Source organism: Crassostrea angulata, chromosome 1 (assembly GCF_025612915.1).
Source record: "Crassostrea angulata isolate pt1a10 chromosome 1, ASM2561291v2, whole genome shotgun sequence".
In the NCBI taxonomy this organism is placed as follows: domain Eukaryota; kingdom Metazoa; phylum Mollusca; class Bivalvia; order Ostreida; family Ostreidae; genus Magallana; species Magallana angulata.
Genome location: NC_069111.1, coordinates 41,247,785 through 41,269,122, shown reverse-complemented (window position 1 = coordinate 41,269,122; position 21,338 = coordinate 41,247,785). Strand labels below are relative to the sequence as shown.

Genomic DNA, 21,338 nt, shown 5'->3' with positions numbered 1-21,338 from the left:
TATATAGGGACCTCAGTCTGACATCATCATTATAATTTTGCGACTAAATGTTGCTGAAGGTTTCAACCGACCGATAAACCGTAAGAACTTTTGATTTGCTTCAGAAATTGAGGAGAGCTCAGCGGATGTAAATATAAAAACATGTATTATAAATGAGATTTAATATGCTAATTCTCAATAACCTCTCGTAGTTGCAAGCCAATAAATATACAGACACTGAATATAGCAATAAACTAATAATATTATTGTAAACTATTGACGCATATGACCTTTAAAAATTTATTTAAAAAAACATCATTGGGTTTATCTAGTTTCAACACATCACATGTCTTTATTGATAAAAGCGCTTCCATCAGCCATCATAAAATTTTAACAAAGTACAAAAAATGGTTTTGATTAATCTTCTGTGAAATGTCAATTAAATTCAGGAATAAAAAAGAGCAAATGAACTTTAAATGACATTATATATTTTTCTAAATGAATGAATTCTAAAATATCCGCATCGGTTGCTATTTGTTATTGTCACATTAATTCAAGGCAATGGAATACCTTATGTGGCATGGATCTGATATGTTGCCATTTATCAAAACTGATTCATCTTTAAACAACAATTAATATAAAATTAAAAAGTAAACAGTTACAGCATGTTCTATGCATCAATCAATAGATTGATATGGAGTGCTCCTCTCTTTAACAGACTCACTGTGGCATACATGTAAAAACCGCTGAATGACACCATAGGTACACTCACCCAAAAGTCAAGGGCATCGTAAATTGTCAATGAGGTCACTTTTTTTCAGATGGATGTATGCCTTCATCATATTTGGACCCACTTCATCCAGTACTAAAGTATTCTCAAGGTGGCATAAAAGTCACTAGATTTTTGCTAGTTGCTAGGTGGCCTCATGGATATCCGAGATACTGACCCAAAGGTCAAGAACATCATAAATTATCAATGAGGTCTTCTAGATCAATGTTGTCCGGGAACTGGTCTGGTGCAAAACTACTGGTGGATGTTGTGCGCCTTTTCTTAGAACTGGCCGATTGCTCTGACCTAGGAGTAAACAACTCAATACTGCAAACTACCTTTTTTCGCAAGCAACCAACGTAAAAACTTCTCTTTTATAATAAAATTATTTCTTGTGCAATAATAATAATTATCATTGGTACAGGAAATAATTTTATTTTGAAAAAAATATTTTAATGTTAAGTGCTTGTGTTTTAATTCACGCTTTTTTTTTAAGGACAATTGACACAATAAAAACTATTGATTTTAGATGTGGATGACTTTAATCTATATTACAAATAAAAGAAAGCAATCATTGTGACAGAAAACCGTGTTTTCTTTTGTGTGAACACTACCCAAAATCCATTTATTGAATTGATGCTTATTACTAGGGTGCATATTCGAACTATTGAAATACAACTTTAAAAATAATAATGATGGGTAAATCATTTATACAAACACCAGTAGTATTTTGGGAAAGTTTTTTATGATCCTTAGTATCCTTAAATAAGGTTTGTGTTTATTATATTTATCAATCACTCTAACCCCCCCCCCCCCCCCATGACAGCATGAGAAGTGAAAAGTCCATGGTGCAAGCTGAAATACTTACTCCCTCTTGGTGTTTTGAAAGCAAAGACCATGGCGTTTCATAAACCTTGTACACCATCCAGCAGATGCTTTGAAGTCCTGTGAGGCAAGGGTGTTGTCTTTTGTGGCATATTCTAGAGCTTTGAGACGTATGGCTCCCCGGTTTATGATATGACCCTGATCGATCGAATTAGTGACCCATGCTATAAGTTCTTTCTCGATCTCTTCTACAGGCGAACTGTTGAATCTTATCTTCTTAACAGGTTTCTCCAAAGCTTTAAGCTTTGCCTTAGCCTTTTTCCAGTCTCTGATCAGCTTCTCGTTGATACCAAAATATCTCATTGTCTCTGCATTTGTGTGTTTTTCTGCAAAGCTTAAGACTTCCAGCTTGAAGTTCGAATCGTATGCATTTCTTTGTCTATTTGGTATTAAGGATGAGAAAAATTTTTGAAGTATTTTTGCAGATATTTATCATAAAAGATTTTATTATAAGAAACTCTTTGTCAAAGCTAAGTCAAGTGAACTGGATTATGTCAATATGCAGGCACGTAGCATTTTTTTTGAAAGGGGGGTGGGGGCAGACTCATCTAAAAAATCTTGACTTTTAACTTTAACTTCACTGTTTATTTCCTTATTTTTCAATTCAATTTTTTACATGGTCCCAGAAAAGTGGGGGGGGGGGGGGGCAACTCCATGTTGATTCAATTTCTTGTAAGTAAATTTAATAAAAATCTTTGCTGCACAAAAAAAAGTGGGGGGGGGGAGATGAAGTCAAAAGTTTACAGATGGTTCACAAGATACCGCTAGGTGATCAGAAAAGCTTACTTGAACCTTCGGTTCAGGTGAGCTAAAAGAGCAACAGATGACACCTATCAAATCAAAAGTAAAAACAAAACATAAAACTCTAAACTTGCATACATACTTTTGTTTCGAGGGTGTCACTTTGGGAAAAACAGGTTTGGATGGAATTTTTTGCTTATTAGCCTCAGCATTTCTTCTTGGTATGCAATTAAAGATTACAGGTTTTGTTACATTATTAATGTTGTAGCGTATGGCACATTTTTTATTTTCCTTCAAAGTTTTCCTTTAATAACAGTAACATATTGTTACTGGAAAATAAAACAGTATGCATCAGAAATATCATTGAAAGGTAGTTATGGCAGAGTGTTATAGTTTTTGCCATCCTCAGACCTATTTTGGACTTTATAACTGCAATTAAAGCACTTTTAAAACTGAAAGGAAATAATGCTTTATTACCTGGTACATTTATTAATAAATCTATTGCTAATTATCACTCACTAGGCATTGCTTCTTTAATCAATACATTATGAGTACTTGTTAATCTATTACGTTATTCTGTTGTTATGTAAGCCATACCTAGACACCAGAGAAGTCACGATACTGCCGTCCGAGGTATCAAGAACCACAGAGTCATCCTTCTGTGGACTCTTTGTCATGGCCTTCTTGGACTTTCTAGGTGTACTCTGACAAAAACATTCAAAAAACATCAGCACATTTTCAAATCTCTCACATTTTTATCATTTAAATCTTAAAATACCATTGGTTCAAAATTTTTACTTGAAACATGGTAAGGTGTGCGGTATACTTTTCAAACAAATTTTAATTAATGCAATCTAGGAAAAATAATCATTAATATATATTCAGCTTTCATATTATTTCAGATTTACATATTGAATGCATGTATACAGAGAATATATGCATGTATGTATATCACAATATTCCTATATAAAATTACTTACCTTTTTCTTGTGAGTTGCATCTGCATCACTAGAAAGTTAAAACAAATTCCAGTACTCAAATGGAATGATATTTTTAAACACAGGGATATGATACATGATGTATCTTCTATCAATTATATGTGAATTTACTAAACCCTGAGTACTAGAATACATTCAATGATACAGATTGTTTTTAAGTAAGTAACTAGACAACAAGACCCCACTTCAATAATGGACAATAGGATGAAAAAAAATTTCAAAGAATTTTGCTTTGACCTTGACCTTATAAATTTTCCAGCTGGCAAAGAACTTCTAATTCAATCTCATTATTATCATTTGTTCAATCTGAGCAAGGTTAAGCAAATTGGAAATAATCTAAGTTGAAAACTGATTATGAAAAGATATGCCATGACCTTAGCATTGACTTGATTCAAGGTCACTGCACTCCATTAACCAAAAAGATCTGTTTAAGCAAAGCATTAGCCAAATAGGGCTAAATGGAGAGTATGTATATGCTCTAAAAAAATGATTTTTGTTTGATCCACTATGACCTTGACACTTGACCTACAAACATCATTCAAGGTCATTGCATACCTTTTGATCAAAGGCATCATATGGGTGAATTATGAGCCCGATTAGAGCAAAGGAAGAGAAAATATGCTCAGAAAAAGTTCTACAAACTTCATTTAAGGTCACTGCACACCTTTGACAATAGACACACTGAGTGCAGTATGAGCCTGATTGGACCGATATGCCATGGACAAAGAATTTCACATATAATTCTGCAATGACCTTAACCTTAGACCTAAAAACATGGTCCAATGTCACTACACACCCTTTACCCAAAGACACTCTGTGGGTCAATTACAAGCCAGATTGGGCCAAGGGGAGAGAAGATATGCTCCCAACAAGCTATCTCAGACAGATAGACGGATGGAAAAATAGACAGACAGATGGACAGACTGATCAATATAGGGCGTTCGCAGAGCGCGGCCCAAATTAAGTCTCCCATGAAAACTTGAAGCAGCAAGAAGTCCAATTACCATAATACATGAAGCTTTATGCACTAAAGAAGACTTACTTTATTCTTAATGCACAATCTGATACTTGTAAGCAAATGTTTAACTGTATTCAGTCAGTAGACATAGATATTGCAAACTTTGTTTTGTTCATGGCATTTCAGAACACATGGACATAGAGGTTTCTTTTAATTTCATCTTTAATGTATGTTGATGATGTCATTACTCTTTTACAATAAATTAAACAAAACATTACCTTTTCCCTTGACCCCTCTCTTCATCATCACTAGGTGCTGACCTTTTCTTTGCTCTTTTGACCCCTGTTTTGATTGGGTCCTCTTCTGCATGTGATGGTCCAGCAAGCAAAACACCGTTTGCATCTTAAAAGCAAGGAACAAAAGTATTCACTGTTCCAAACACAAAATATCTACCATCACATTATTATTAATTTGATAAATGTTTACTACATGATGCATTAAATAAATAAAATAATGCTAGTTGATATGCAATTGTAAAATTAATGCAATACCAGATATCAAAGAAATGAAATTATATGATACAAGTAAGAAAAGATATAATTTTTTCATAAATTACCGTAGTTTTTATTGGTTACTCTAAACTAGTTTATATATAATAATTATGGCATTTTAATTCTTATAAACTGTATGCGCAGTAAAACTCAAACATTTCAATAAATCATTTATAATGGCAGTTTAGGTTTAATTAAGTTGCTCTAAATAAAGCATTCAATATCATGAAAATAATGTATCAACCCTGGAAATCATTATCTAATTGAAATGGAAGAAGGTAATAAACTGATAAATAATTCCATTCAAGAAGACATTTTTTATTATTGATCCATGTAAATCCACTGTCTTTGACCTGTATATTTGTGTTCTCTACTATGATCTACTATTTTTGACCTGTATATTTGTGTGCTATGCAATGAATCTACTGTTTTTGACCTGTATATTTGTGTGCTGTGCAATGAATCCACTGTCTTTGACCTGTATATTTGTGTGCTATGCAATGATCTACTGTCTTTGACCTGTATATTTGTGTGCTGTGCAATGAATCCACTGTCTTTGACCTGTATATTTGTGTGCTATGCAATGAATCCACTGTCTTTGACCTGTATATTTGTGTGCTGTGCAATGAATCCACTGTCTTTGACCTGTATATTTGTGTGCTATGCAATGAATCCAATGTCTTTGACCTGTATATTTGTGTGCTGTGCAATGAATCCACTGTCTTTGACCTGTATATTTGTGTGCTGTGCAATGAATCTACTGTCTTTGACCTGTATATTTGTGTGCTGTGCAATGAATCCACTGTCTTTGACCTGCATATTTGTGTGCTGTGCAATGAGTCTAATGTCTTTGACCTGTATATTTGTGTGCTGTGCAATGAATCCACTGTCTTTGACCTGCATATTTGTGTGCTGTGCAATGAATCCACTGTCTTTGACCTGCATATTTGTGTGCTGTGCAATGAGTCTAATGTCTTTGACCTGTATATTTGTGTGCTATGCAATGATCTACTGTCTTTGACCTTAAATTTTTGTGCTATGCAATGAATCCAATGTCTTTGACCTGTATATTTGTGTGCTATGCAATGAATCCACTGTCTTTGACCTGTATATTTGTGTGCTGTGCAATGAATCTAATGTCTTTGACCTGTATATTTGTGTGCTGTGCAATGAATCCACTGTCTTTGACCTGCATATTTGTGTGCTGTGCAATGAATCCACTGTCTTTGACCTGCATATTTGTGTGCTGTGCAATGAGTCTAATGTCTTTGACCTGTATATTTGTGTGCTATGCAATGATCTACTGTCTTTGACCTTAAATTTTTGTGCTATGCAATGAATCCAATGTCTTTGACCTGTATATTTGTGTGCTATGCAATGAATCCACTGTCTTTGACCTGTATATTTGTGTGCTGTGCAATGAATCCACTGTCTTTGACCTGTATATTTGTGTGCTGTGCAATGAATCTACTGTCTTTGACCTGTATATTTGTGTGCTGTGCAATGAATCCACTGTCTTTGACCTGCATATTTGTGTGCTGTGCAATGAGTCTAATGTCTTTGACCTGTATATTTGTGTGCTATGCAATGATCTACTGTCTTTGACCTTAAATTTTTGTGCTATGCAATGAATCCAATGTCTTTGACCTGTATATTTGTGTGCTATGCAATGAATCCACTGTCTTTGACCTGTATATTTGTGTGCTGTGCAATGAATCTACTGTCTTTGACATGTATATTTGTATGCTACTGTTTTTAACCTGTATATTTGTGTGCTGTGCAATGAATCTACTGTCTTTGACCTGTATATTTGTGTGCTGTGCAATGAATCTACTGCCTTTGACCTGTATATTTGTGTGCTATGCAATGATCTACTGTTTTTGACCTGTATATTTGTGTGCTATGCAATGAATCTACTGTTTTTGACCTGTATATTTTTGTGCTATGCAATGTAATGACACTCACTGTTGATCTGTCCATTTTTCTCCTTGTTACTGTTTAGGACATCAAAACACTGAAATTTACATTGAATTCTTAAATAATGCATTCATAACCAAGTGTAAACATCATTGTAAATTTAATAAAGTGATAATTTCAATTATATTATCCAATACAGCATTAGTCAATACCTTAGTGCACAGCTCTTTCTCTAGTTCTTCCTTAGCAACAGAACATTTTTCTAATTTCTGTGAAAAATATTTTTTGATCTAGTAAGACTTTTTGAAATTATTCAAACATTTTAATGTTAATCTGCTGAAATGTATAAATTGTAAATATTAATCTCTAAATATATTTTCAAGTCATTTATAGACCACAAGCTGACAAATATACAATTTTTTGTTTGCAAACCATGCTTTAAAAATGCTCAGTGCTGGGAAATTTCACCAATGCAATATTCCAATGGCCATAACCCTGATTGATGTAAGCCAAATTATACCAATCTTAAGCCATGTATATGATCTTGTGCATCATCTTTATTATTAGTTAGAGTCATTGATTTAAAGTCACACATAAAAAAAACAGTAAACCATGTACACAGAGACAAAAGTCTGGAAAACCTTTATAATGAAATCACAGAGAGACATGAAGGGGTGAAATATGAGCTAGCTTTTCCTTGATGGTTAGGCACTTTCGCCAGTTTCCATTATGTCATAGCCAAGTACAATTGGTCAAGCACTAAGTTTTGATCTGTAAGTCATGAGTTTGAAACTAACTTATGTTCTTACAATGGGAATTTTTAAAAATGCATTTTAGGGTAAAAAAAATTGAAAATCTTAATACACTGGTAGCAATAATATTTTTAATATGATGTACCTGTACTTTAATCCATATTAAACCCTCAAAGTGTCCCATATCTCTTTAAAATATACAAATTTAAATCAATCAATTTCTATTAAAAACTTTTACCAATTTTCATCAATTTCTGTTGATTACATCAGTATTTAAATAAAGTAAGACATCCCAAAGAGGCCATAAATATAAGTCTTTGCATAAATATTGCTACACTTTTAAAACAAACACATCACCATACCTTAAGAACATTAGCCCTTTCTTGGGATATTCTGTCATAGTCTGTTTGAACTGCTGATAGTCTCTCTTTCATTTCTTTATTTCTGTCTATACAGTGATCGAGGATTTCACATAAAGATTTAAAAGGATCACTTGCTGGCTTCAAGGCACAACTTCCCAACATATACTACGATAAATAAACAGAAGAAATGACTAGATGTAGTATAAGAAAAGAAGAATAGCTAAATAACTTCAAAATACATAAGTCATACAAACAAGAGCATTTTGGTTAATGGAGTGCAGTGACCTTGAATCGATCAAGTCCATGTTAGGGTCATAGCGAATCTCTTTAGAATCAGTTTTAGACTGTAGATTATTTCCCATTTGCTTAATCTTGCTCAGATTGAACAAATGCATATTTGTTCAATCTGAGCAAGATTAAGCAAATGGGAAATAATCTACAGTCTAAAACTCCATTCTTCCGACAAAATTATTTGGATTCTGGATATTTTGGAGATAAATGTATTAAATATGGAAAATCCTAATATGCAAATTACACTAATGTCTGCATTTGGAGCATAATGCCATTGGAACTCTGTCCTTTGCGAGTTGAGTTTGTACTCATATGACAAGTCAGGGGAATATTCACATGTTAAAGCATCCCTTGTCTTCTTTATGTTCTCAATGTCATCTTCATTATCTGAAATTGTTAAAAAAGATTAAGCCTGGGTGCATGTCTCAGTCAATTTTTTGAACTGAACATTCTCTAAACTATATGATTTAATTTACATGTATGCCAGCAATAAAACACAAAATTGCATTTTATTTCATGTGTTTTCAAGTTGTTGAGAACAGTTATACAACTTCCTTTCTACAGTTTTCAACTGAATTTTTTTTTTAATAACATTTTTTTACAATTATCAAAATGAAACACATTTTATTTTCTGAAAATAGTCTGCCAACAGTCTTAGTAATTTCAACATATATACATTTAACTCAATACATTTCCTCACATTTCATAAAAGTTTTTTTATTCTGTATCTTGGTTTTGATTTAAGAAACCAAACTAATAGATAAAGCTTACATTTTCCTTTCCAGACATTGTTGCCATCAAAAAGAGACAGAAGAAATTGATCCGAATCTTCATTTTTGTAATTCACAAGGAGATACGCTGTACCTCCTGTAGAGAGCTGAACCCGATTACAAAAGGTTGTCATGTCTCCAACTTCACTGTATACTATGAGATAAGAAATAATTTTGATTGTCCTTGTACAGAAGTCTGATGCTTAAAATTATCAGCAATATCATAGCTAAAAATGTATCAATTTTAGCTTATAAAGTGATAAAATTTAACAACTCTTGTGGTCCTAGCTGCAATAATGTAGCCCTCTCCTGACTTTGTTTTCCTCTTCAGAAAACGTCAGGTTTAAAAAATCGCAGAGGGCTATTTTTTGCAGCTATTAATTGTCTGATTGTGGTGCATGCAATACTTCAGTTAAAACGTGCCAAAACATACTTTTGCTGTCAAAAAATACAAAAGGTTTTTTTTAATATATGTGTATGATACCTGATGATAGAAAACACCCTGGCCTGGTTGAATTTAACTAAAACTTGACATAAAACACAACAGTGAAATGTGTGTTTGTTTTTGACGCCCTTAAAGTGAAAGTAAAAGTAGAGTGTGGCAAAATTGGGTACCCAAGCCGGGCCGAGTGAGAACTGAAATTTATGCTACCAGTCTAAATAAAAGAAGCTTGTGGGCGTTTGATTTTAATCAAACTATCATGCTACATAAATAATTTTTAAAATAATTGTCTATTAACAAAACACAACAGTGAAATATTCACAAAAATTACAAATATAGTTTTTCTTGAAAATTTTATTCTCACGAATTAGTTTTTCATAATTTTGAGGATAGCAAAATCCACGTTTTTCTACTGATGGGATGTTATATTATTAGTATTCTTTATATACAGTATTACCATTTTGATGTTGTTTTATAATTTTGTTGGTTATTCTGATTCAAACTTCTCGTTTTTCGCATCATGTATTTTTCCCTTTCTTTTTAGTTTATTGGGGATTAACTTGTGCTTTCAAATAAGCAGCCGTGGTGTGTTTTTAAAAGGACAAAGAATTAGACACAGTTTGAGCTCAAAATTTCATTTTTTTTTTTTTTAAATGTTTAGAATAGTTGCAATAGGTATTTGTTATGCCTCGTCATTTGAAAGTCAAATATCAGTACTTTCTTTTTTAAAAATCATCAATTTTTGCATTCGATTATTTGTACAAATGTGTGCAGCTATATACGTGTTTGTAAAAAATTTCAAAATTCTGTCTTGCTTGTAACCATGGTAACTCAATATATCTGACTTTCAAATTTTGACGAGGCATATCAACCATCTAAATGTGTAATCTAAACATAAAAAACCTCAGAAAAATAGATAAAATTTGGAGCTCAAATCGTGTCTAGGTCCTTTTAAAAACGTATACCACAAGTATGGCACGCCAGATTCACAAAAATGAGCTAATCATGGTTTCACATTTCATTAATTAGGTAATTCGAACGGTAACTATAGTTTACGAACCGCAAACTATATTTAACGATTTGTAAACTATAGTTAACGATTCTTAAACTATAATTAACGATCCGTTTACTATAATAGTTTTCATCTGTAAAACTATATATTTAACGGTTGTAAACTATAGATTACGAATGATAATCTAATTAAGTTTATCTATATGCAAATAACTTACGTTAACGATAGATTTTGCTGATAAATATAGATTCACGTCTGTAAACTATAACTTACATTCATTAACTATAGTTTAGAGTTGTTAATTATAGATTCACAATCGTGAAACTATATTTATCAGATTAATCATGTTTTGCAGTTGCAAATGGTTGTTTGCAGTGTTAATTATAGTTTTACACTTCTGAAACATAGATGATCTCGTTAACTATCATCATAATGGTTTACAGATGTGAAATATATATTAACTGTTGTAAACTATAGTTTTCGGTCTACAACAGTTAAACTTAGTTTATCGACTGTGAAACTATGAAACATCTCATTTTTGTGAATTTGGCGTGCACTACTCTAATCTATTACACAAACAAGTTATTTCACAAAATAAATCCCTAATAAACTTTTAAAAAGAAAGGGAAAAATAAAATATTTATTTGTTGTTAAAAAAAGAACAAGAAAATGTATGTGACAATTAATTGTTGCAGGTAGAAATGTTTTACTCCATGTTTATATAACTTTATATTTATTTTTACTTTCATAGCTGAGAATTGGTATACTGGACGAGGAAAGAAACAAGAGGCCCATGGGGCCACATCGCTCACCTGAGCAACAATGGGCGTTCAAAAGATATTGTGTCAAATGGTCCCTCGGTAGAAAAACAAAAAATGAATATTGTAAAGTATTCGAATTTTACACTATTTTGTATACATATAATCTTTGACATTGTACCTTCATGAAATATTATTTTTTACCAGATTAAGAAATTTCTACGCAAGATATAAAACTCAATATTTGGTAGAGGTATACTGTAAAGTTGTTAACTTCCAAATCCCTATATTTTCGTTCTGCCCCCCCCCCCCCCCACTTTGTAAAGCGATCAAAATATATGAGAGCATATAGGTACATTTTTTTCATCAACTACTAAGTACTTACTAGTTATTGTATTAGAAAAAAATAATAGTTATTGTTTTTTATTTTAAAAACCCTACATGTATAGATGTGAAGAAGAAAATTGTACCTCAATGTGCTCAATTCATCAAATTAAAAACATTCAAAAAATTTATTTGTCTTCTCCATTATAATTAAATGACTGTTATTTACTTCGCGTACAAACCAGAATAATTTTCCGCTGTGATATTCTTAGGAATAGCGATAATTACTTTATCCCCACAACAGAAATGTGTCAGAAATATGGAAACTGTTTTAAAGATGTCGTTTTTATTTACTCGTGTCTGAAAAACTATCAAAATTGATGTAGATTTCACATTATTTATTGTATAAAGAGAGGGCCCCAGAGAGTAGATATATACAGAATACTAGTATCATTCTTTTATTTTGTTTGTACAAGTATTTAACATACTCTAATTCATAAAAATTTTCTAATGTTCAACCAAAATTTCAGCGTCAATTGTAGAATTATAAGCAGGATACAGAGCTCACAGTTCGCCTAGGTTTGATTCATATTTTGTTCACATGAGTTTATTACATTCAGCTTCTGATTTTTAACTTGGTATTTCCTATTCAGCATTTAAAATGGAAAAAAAGAATGGCCTAAGATTTTATATTCTTTTATTCACTCAAGACCAGTTCACTGGTATTTGAGGTTCAAAATCAGTTTATACAAATGTACACAAACACAGTGAAGGATCACATGTACAGTAAGAGTAATAATGATGAAAAAATGTTAAGTTTACAATACAATAAGATGTTAAAGTTGGTTTCTGAACGAACAGACTTCGAAAATTTTCTTAATAAATATTGATAAATTTTTTACTTTTTTAATCTTTAGTTTTTAAGATCTGTGTACAAACATAGAATTGTGAGCAAATCTCTGTATCTTGCTTATAATTTGAAGCTTAACACTCAAATATGGTTAGTAAATAGAAATTGAAAACAATTAAACACAAGAAACATTCACTATAACAAATAAAGAACACAATTTATTTTTTCGAAATGAATCATATATATACATGTATATACCTACATATTTCCGTCAGCAATGCCAAACTTTATTTAAACTGAATAAACTCGAGAAAATGCCGAGCATCGCAACAAAACCTATTTCATTAATCTACCATTACGCAAAAGATAATGCCGATCGAATTACCGATAGAATGAATTGTATTTCATTATTTTTTGATACATCAGATTTTGCTCAATTTGCGCATGTAAACAGTTAACTGTTTGATTTACCAAAGTCTCTGTTTGATTTGATACGTAAAAATCACGAAATAATTAATACAGACGATAGTTCCCAGGTTACAAGCAGAAATAATGAAAACGAAACGAAAATCGGAACAAGCTAACACCAACGTCATGTGTGAAAACTGTCAACGCATTGAAATATTTAGCCTCAATTTACTTCACAAAATCGGCAACAATATATTTTGCATGTTTCAAAAATTTCCCTTCATACGCGAACTGTTGCACAACAAGCGAATTCATTAGTCAGATCGACCCTTTTTCGTATAATGTCATGGCTGCTTTAAACAAAGAACCTCGTTTTAGAAGTATGGAATACGAGTCTAGGTAAAATGGGTATGCAAACCCGGGCCGTGGCAAAATAAAAGCCAAGGCAGATCGACAATCGTCAATTCCAAATAAGCATTATTTTGCAGCAATATTTACAGCGAATACAAATATACTAGTCCATCAAATATCCTGAAATTTTAATCAGATTGGCAGATTAATAACTGCCAATCTTTGTTTTGCCCAGACCAAATCTTGCCTACCCATTTTACCGGATGCCGGATGCCGAACCCGAAGCTATTAAACAGATTAAAACACGCATTTCCTTTATTATTATTTTCGTAATAACTCAGATTTGAAACAGAATTAGCACTTAATTTTTGCAATTTATATTTTCCTTCCCATAAGGATAATTTATGCTAAACTACGTTGAATTGGAATCAATAGTTCTTGAGAAGAAGATTTTTAAAAATGCACCCCCATTTTTCTACAGTTTCAAGGTTTTCTCCGCTTTGAATACAGATCGGACTTTTATTTTTGCAATTTATATTCGCCCTTACATAAGGATGCTTTGTGCCAAATTTGGTTGAAATTGGATAAGCGGATTTAGAGAAGAAGTTCAAAATGTAAAAAGTTTACAGACGGACAGACAGACAGACGGACAGACGGACGACGGACAAAATGTGATCAGAATAGCTCAATTGAGCTTTCAGCTCAGGTGAGCTAAAAATTGGTAGTGTGTTACCATACATGAAAAAAGAATATGCATAGGAATCATGACTAACAATATGTAAGTGAGTATATATCAATTTATTAATTTGCTGCCAAACATTCTATACAACTAATTCATCAACAAACAAATACAAAATTTACATCTCTCTACTCCCTTACTGCAATATTACATGTACATATATACTGCATCTATCAATCACTACATGGGCTAACTTCATTTACCATTCTCACGGTGGCATAAAAGTGACTACATTCTTGCTGAATGACACCACAGATAATATTGACCCACAGGTCAAGGATTATCACAAATTGTCAATGAGGTCATCAGGGTCAATGTTGTCTGAGGACCGGTTTGATGCGGTGGAGGATGCTGTGCCCCCTCTCTTCATTCTGACCGGTCTCTCTGACCTAGAGGTAAACAACAAAATACTATAAATCATAATAAAGTTTAAACTGACTTAAAATCATAATGAATATTTTTTTTTGCCAATGGTTGTCTTTTAATTTGTAATATTCACTAAATTTTCACTGTCCAAACCTTCCCATATTAAAAGCATGTTTTTCTTCTTTCTTTTAAATTCATGTTCACTATATCTTAGTACATGTACTGGTCCTTTTTAGGACAATGGATCAGTGAAATTGCTCCGATAAATCACGGAGGGACTTATAATTCTCAAGGAAATCATTAAATTCTAAATCTACCAAATTTTAAAGATCCAGCAATGAAATTGTAACTTTTTTAAGTAGGAAGTTATTTGACCTCATATTCATCAATTTAGATTCATCAGTGTTTATGACCCAAGTATTTTATTTCTAGGCATAATGATGAACAACAAAGAAAACCAATCATAGCCAGAGTGAAAACAAAACACAAACTCCAAATTCAACTTAACAGACAGCATACATACTTCTGTTCAGAGGAAGGTACTTTAGGGAGAACAGGTTTTGATGGTGTTTTCCGTTTATTAGGCTCTGCATTTCTTCTTGGTCTACAATCAAAACTTACAGATTTTGATACCATATTGAAAAAGTCTTTGATTTATAGCTTTTTCTTAACATTGTCACTACTGCCTGTTATTGAGAAATGATAAAAGTAACACTCATCTTCACCATGCAATCAGTGTATGGTCATCCAAAAAAAAATTAGGGTAGAGTTTATTGGTTTTTGATATTCTTGCACATAATTTTTTCAATTTTTGATTTCAGAGATGTAATTAAAACACCATTAGGAAGTTAGGCTTCATTACAGGTATGAGGATATTTGGATTCATTAAAATTGTGACGATATTTGGATTCATTACAATTGTGAGGATATTATACTTCATTACAATTGTGAGGATATTATACTTCATTACAGTTGTGAGGATATTATACTTCATTACAATTGTGAGGATATTAGGCTTCATTGCAAGGATATCTAATAGGTCAACAATGCACTGCTTAATTTATGTTTATATTCAATTTGGGGAATATGACAAAATTTCTTCAACTTCATAATCAAAAATCAAGAGTTCACTTTATCAGTCACTGTGCAAATGCATGTTTTTGCCTTACAAAACACCAACAGAGTGTTGCACTCTACAAAATGAGAACTGTACATCAGTAACATAATCTTATCTTGGTTTTACTATACCTAGACACGAGAGAAGTACCAAGACTGCCGTATGAGGTATCAAGAACCACAGAGTCATCCTTCTGTGGACTCTTTGTCATGGCCTTCTTGGACTTTCTAGGTGTACTCTGACAAAAACATTAAAAAACATGAGCACATTTTCAAAATGATTTCCATTATTACTTATAATATTGTCCGGGTTGTAGTAGTATTTTCTCAGTTTTTATACTCTTTAGAAATTTTGATTAATACAATTCAGGATAAATAATTATTTTCAAATAAACTATTTTTTTTATTGAGATTAGATATTGAATGTTTGTAAAAAATAAATCAATAATGATAATTATTTAATTTTCATATAACATAATTTCAACATAAAACTACTCACTGCTTCTTCATCTGTTGTATCAGCATCGCTAAAAGGAAAAATAAAATACCCAATACTAATTGAATTTTAAGACAATGTTCTATCAATCACAGATAGGTGACCTGAAATGGGATTTATTCAGATCCTTGTGTGTAGGGACAATAGGAAAACAGGAGAGGATAGAGGATCTGATTTTAACCAGATTGGGGAGGTTTTCAATTTTCATTAATTAAATGTCTGTTGATGATGTCATTATTTATTTATTACCTTTTCTCCTGATCACTCTCTTCATCATCGCCAGGAGCTGACCTTTTCTTTGCCCTTTTGACCCCTGTTTTGACTGGTTCCTGCTCTGTATGTGATGTTCCAGCAAGGGAGTCACCGTTAGCAACTAAAAATCAAAGAACTAAAAGTACTCCCTGCACAATACACAAACTAATATAAAGCTGTACATTTTGAAAAAAAAATACTAATACAGTCTAAATATGCATATGAAATCTAGTCTCATAGAGCTGACTTATCTACATATCTAATGAATATATGAAGTACAAGTAATAAGCATATAATGTAAAATTTAGGTATGGTAATGAATTTTACAAGGAGCAGTGTTGTTTGTGTAGTTTATCTATTCACACTTGCTTTATTTTGGTCTTTATTGAAACTTAATTGATTCAACAAAATTTTAATAAATTTTTCTAATTGCATCAATATAGCCATTTAGGCTCCATAAAGTTTTTAAAGAAATTTATCACGTACAAAAATAATACCATCATTTCATCTTCTCTTATCGTGATGGATAAAGGTATCATAAACCAATCACTTATTCCTCTTTTAAAAGAAGACACATAAGATTAATGAAACATGTGTATCTACTGACTTTGACCAGTATGTATGTGTTACAATGACACTCACAGTTACTTTTAAGCTGCCTGATTTTCTCCTTCTTGCTGTTCAGGACATCAACAAACTGAAATTTACATTGAATCTTTAATTAAAACAATTAAAATTTAAACATTTGTCAATCTATTGAAGTAATTAATTCTATGATCTAATGAAACATATGATTAAATACCTTTGAGTATAACTCCTTCTCTAGCTCTTCTTTTGCAACAACACATTTTTCTAATCGCTGTAAAAGATGAATACTATGATCTTGATTGTTCAAACAACTAAAAGGTAACTCAATGCATGGGAATATTCATGGCATCAAAACTCAGAACAGAGCAAGCTACCATGTACCTATATATCAGCTTCATATCTGAAAACAGTCCTTTCCATATTAGCAGGAGCTTACACTAAGAGAAGTTCAATCAACCAAACTGTTTTGTTTAAAAATACAAAAACAGCATTAAGTAATAGTAAACTGATCTCCTGGTACTTCCTATTGGTACAGTAGCATTTAATTAGTAAGACTTAATTAATTTGAAGCTGCCAACTAGACTTTTTCCAGCATACCTTGAGAGCATTAGCCCTTTCTTGGGAGATCCTATCATAGTCTGTCTGAACTGCAGAGAGCCTTTCCTTCATCTCTTGATTTCTGTCTATGCAGTGATCAAGGATTTCACACATTGATTTAGAAGGGTCTCGGGCTGGCTTCACAGCACAACTCCCCAGCATATACTGCAAAAGAGAATCAGGGAATGACAACTATAAGAATGGATAACTTTATGACCTCTATTGTCAGCGGTACAAACAGGTAGTTTATAGTTATTGAATTAAACTTGTCAAAGCAGACATATTTTCAAAAGGCAGTTTTTTTGGACTAGACACTTGCAAAATCTGTCAAATTATGGACAGAAAATCAAATTAAATGGGAATTATTAAACCATGTTTTCTGCACTTTCTATGTAACTTACATTCTCATAATATTAATGACTCTTTCATAAAAGTACATAAATATGAAGTAAATATAAAAAATGCAAATTACAGTAATGTCTTCATCTGGAGCATAATGCCACTGAAACTCTGTCCTTTGTGAGTTGAGTTTGTACTCATATGACAAGCCAGAGGAATATTCACAGGTTAAAGCATCCTTTGTCTTCTTCAGCAAGGATTCATAGTCCAATTTTAGAGTTTTTCTCATGTTCTCAATGTCATCTTCATCAACTGAAATTGTCCATACAAAAGACATGCAGTATAGCTTAATATCTTTTACTTGCAAGCGATAGAAAATCCACAACTTCCTTTCTCTATTTTTATTCTGAGAAAATTAATAAATTATTTTCTGTAAATGCTTTCGATTTTCATTATACATGTAAAGGAATAATGGTCCAACTTTTTTACATTTACTTCTTCATTCCTATATTTACACTGTATCATAAAGGTTTTATTTTCATTTCTATCCTGTATACATTTGCTTTACCAGTAGTAAAAAGTCACGATAAATAGCCTTATTCTTACATTTTCCTTTCCAGACTTTGCTGCCATCAGAAATAGACAGTAGGAATTCATCTGTATCTTCATTTTTGTAATTCACAAGTAGATATGCTGTACCCCCTGTAGACAGTTGAATCCTGTTAAACCATGTGGTCATGTTTCCACCTCACTTTATGATTTCTTCAGCTGTAATAGAAAAAAAATGAAGTTTGATCAGTTTATTCCCACTTAGCCAACATTTTGTAATTCTTATTTCCCACCTACCCTGCATTTTGAGTTCTTAGTAGGCTATAGTCTGGGGTGTTTTTTTTGTATTTTTACATGTAAATGTATTTGTTATCAATTACCTGGGAATAGCTTTAATTACTTAGAAGAATAATTTGATGAAAATATCAAAAGTATACATACCAGCTAGTACATTGTTAAGCAGGAAAATGGTAAAAATGGACGTTTAAGATAAATCTAATTCATAGTACACTTTGGTAGAAAGGTTCAGATCAGGAAAACAACTAAGAAAACAGATATAGCCGCAGAAATTCAAAATGTGATATGTGTTTTCATCTTTTCTCTATTTGGAAGTACTTGGGACATCTCGCACAATTTTTTAATGTTATCATCCGGGGTACTTTCATGTCTTTTGCAATGCAAAATCCCTGTAGACTTTCTATTTTTAGTTGTGTATTGAAACCTGATGCGCTAGTAGGGGAGTTTCAAAACAGATAATTGTGACATTTTTCATTCTCGTGAATGGATCGATGTATAATTCTTTCAGCACACATAATAATTTGTTCCATCTGAATTTCAAAAAAAAAATCTATACTTTATCAATTCTTCCATGTCTTTTGTACTGTTAAATTATTCCCCCCCCCCCCCCCCAAAACACACACTTTATCTGAACACGGGCTATAGCTTACCTGTAATAAAAATCTTTTGTTCCCCACCTACAACTATTACTATTTAGTACACAACTCTACCTGTATTTATTTATCCGTATTTTTTTCAAAATTTTGGCGAGTGGGAAGACTACGTTTGATCGTTGGTGATGACATTTTGCGATGATTAGATCCAACAGAAAAATGCAGAATGCTAAACAAAAATAAATCATTCATTTATGGAAACTTGCTATAAACTGAGTAACATTACCTGTAACTGTAAACTGCAATGTAATTAAAATTTCCTGTGTTTGTTTAGACGCACGTAAAATGAAAGTACAAAGTGGGACTCGGTAAATGTAGTTCTCTAAAAAAATCCGAGTGCTGTGTCGTACTGGAAATTCATTATTGTTATTTTACTAACCTATAATAGAGATTAAGATTATTTTATTATGTGTATTTTTTTTTTCTGATAAAATTTTATTAAAAGTTGTTAAGGTAATTACCCCCCCCCCCCTTAATTAATTTAATGCTCTTGTGGGTTTTTTGTGTGCGAGGAATTTCAAAGAAGTGTAAAAATGTAAATGAAATCAAATTTTAGTGTTGTTGAATAAAAAAGATCTAATTACTTACACGAGTTAATAAAAACATTAAAGATCACATTTCATTGTGACAATGCAATCTTTATTATTACCCTCCTCCAAAAAAATAAAACTAACAACGCAGAGGAGAAACTACAATATATAATACAAGAAACTAAAAGTATTTTTCCTACTGAGTAGAGTTGGAGCCATGGGCCAGATTTTAAAAGTGCTAGCGGTGTATATCATGGATCGACTGTGAAATATCTTTGAGTTTAAATTTGCACAAAACATAAAATAATAACGAGTTAATGGGTTAAATTTTTATTACAAAAAATATAAATAATATAATGAGGCATAATAAATAATAAAATGAGGTATAATAAATAATATAATGAGGTATAATAAATACATGTATATGTTAACAAACCCTAAGAAGGCTGTATGGTCGTCACAATTTTTAAACGATAATGATATCCTTAACATGTAAAAGGAGCTTTCTGAATAAAGATTTTAAAGCTGAAATATTTACATTTTCAACCGTCTCTGTCTGTGATAACATTACGAATCAATTTTGAACCCTTGAACCCAATAACTTCATAAAACGTGAGTGACACAAAATGGGTTTGTCTTATAGTGTGTGTATATATATATATATATATATATATATATATATATATATATATATATATATATATATATATATATATATATATATATATATATATATATATATATATATATATATATCCGAATTTGACCACGCCCCGACCGAAATTATCACCTCACAATATTCAAAGAATGATTCTATATTCCTAATTAAATCAGTGTAATTTTTAGCCGGGCTCTGCTGAAAGCAGAGTCCTGGCTATTTGGCAGGCCAATCGCCAATGTTACTATAAATAGCACAAATAAACAAAAAACCAAACAGCGTCAAGGTAAAGCTTCCGCTATACCAAATAGTTACACAAAGAGCCACGTTTTGTCAAAAGTTTTGTCATTTTGTTTCTTTTTTTAAATTCGAATGAATTGTCTATCTTTTTTAGTTTTCTTATTAATAACGTGTTTTTAAAACATTACTATGCATTTTGGACTCGTACAATGCGCATGAATTTCCATGAACTACTTTGCTGCACGATGAATAAACGGGGATTGAATATATAATGCTTGTTGCAAAATTCAAGGCAACAACTGTTGAACTGTTGAACTTCTACTAGACAGACTTATTTTTTGTTTATAGCTGCTTACAAAATTTGGTCGCTCTCTGATGCTTTGCCGACATTAAAAGCATGAGAGAGAGAGAGAGAGAGAGAGAGAGAGAGAGAGAGAGAGAGAGAGAGGGAGAGAAAGAGAGAGAGAGATTGATTCAGTCTTTACTACACAATATGCATAAAGACACACCAAAAGAGCCCGGCTTTCAGTACTTCAGTACTTTGATTCGTTATGAAATATTAGACGATAGCTAAAAAATCAGAAGTATCTAATTTTTTTCAACAGTGCTGACAGTTAATGATATATATACATTTGTAGGTTGACCACTGATCCTCCTTCATATAAAATTGAAAATGCATTGCATTTCCTCTATACATGTTTATTTTAAATTAAAGTTTGATGTCGTCATTTGCAGATTTTATCTCTTAAACATGCTTGCAAATCTAACAAAGAAGACCACAACAAAGGAACCTCTGGTAT

The 21,338-nt window shown here is 32.1% G+C and overlaps 1 protein-coding gene across 1 annotated transcript; it reads right to left on the bottom strand.

Moving 5' to 3' along the window:
- Nucleotides 1–297: 297 nt before the first annotated feature.
- Nucleotides 298–19,418, bottom strand: LOC128180784 (uncharacterized). Its single transcript, XM_052848932.1, has 22 exons — nt 19,337–19,418; nt 18,218–18,379; nt 17,745–17,923; nt 17,273–17,437; nt 16,890–16,946; nt 16,730–16,784; nt 16,085–16,208; nt 15,839–15,866; nt 15,472–15,578; nt 14,747–14,827; nt 14,145–14,246; nt 8,975–9,120; nt 8,448–8,590; nt 7,913–8,077; nt 7,011–7,067; nt 6,847–6,895; nt 4,609–4,732; nt 3,355–3,382; nt 2,972–3,078; nt 2,517–2,591; nt 1,617–2,012; nt 298–1,054 (listed from the first exon to the last, which is right to left on the bottom strand). The coding sequence occupies exons 2-22, from the start codon at nt 18,348–18,350 to the stop codon at nt 943–945; spliced, it is 2,433 nt and encodes an 810-aa protein (XP_052704892.1). The 5' UTR covers nt 18,351–18,379; nt 19,337–19,418; the 3' UTR covers nt 298–942.
- Between the last annotated feature and the right edge of the window lie 1,920 nt (nt 19,419–21,338).

Excerpts from the sequence above, each read along its gene's own strand:
- LOC128180784 (XM_052848932.1), bottom strand. The coding sequence starts at position 18,350 with ATGACCACATGGTTTAACAGGATTCAACTGTCTACAGGGGGTACAGCA. Across the intron at positions 16,947-17,272 it reads AAAGGGCTAATGCTCTCAAG|CGATTAGAAAAATGTGTTGT; the intron begins GTATGCTGGAAA and ends CATCTTTTACAG. Across the intron at positions 14,828-15,471 it reads GGTACTTCTCTCGTGTCTAG|ACCAAGAAGAAATGCAGAGC; the intron begins GTATAGTAAAAC and ends TTTTGATTGTAG.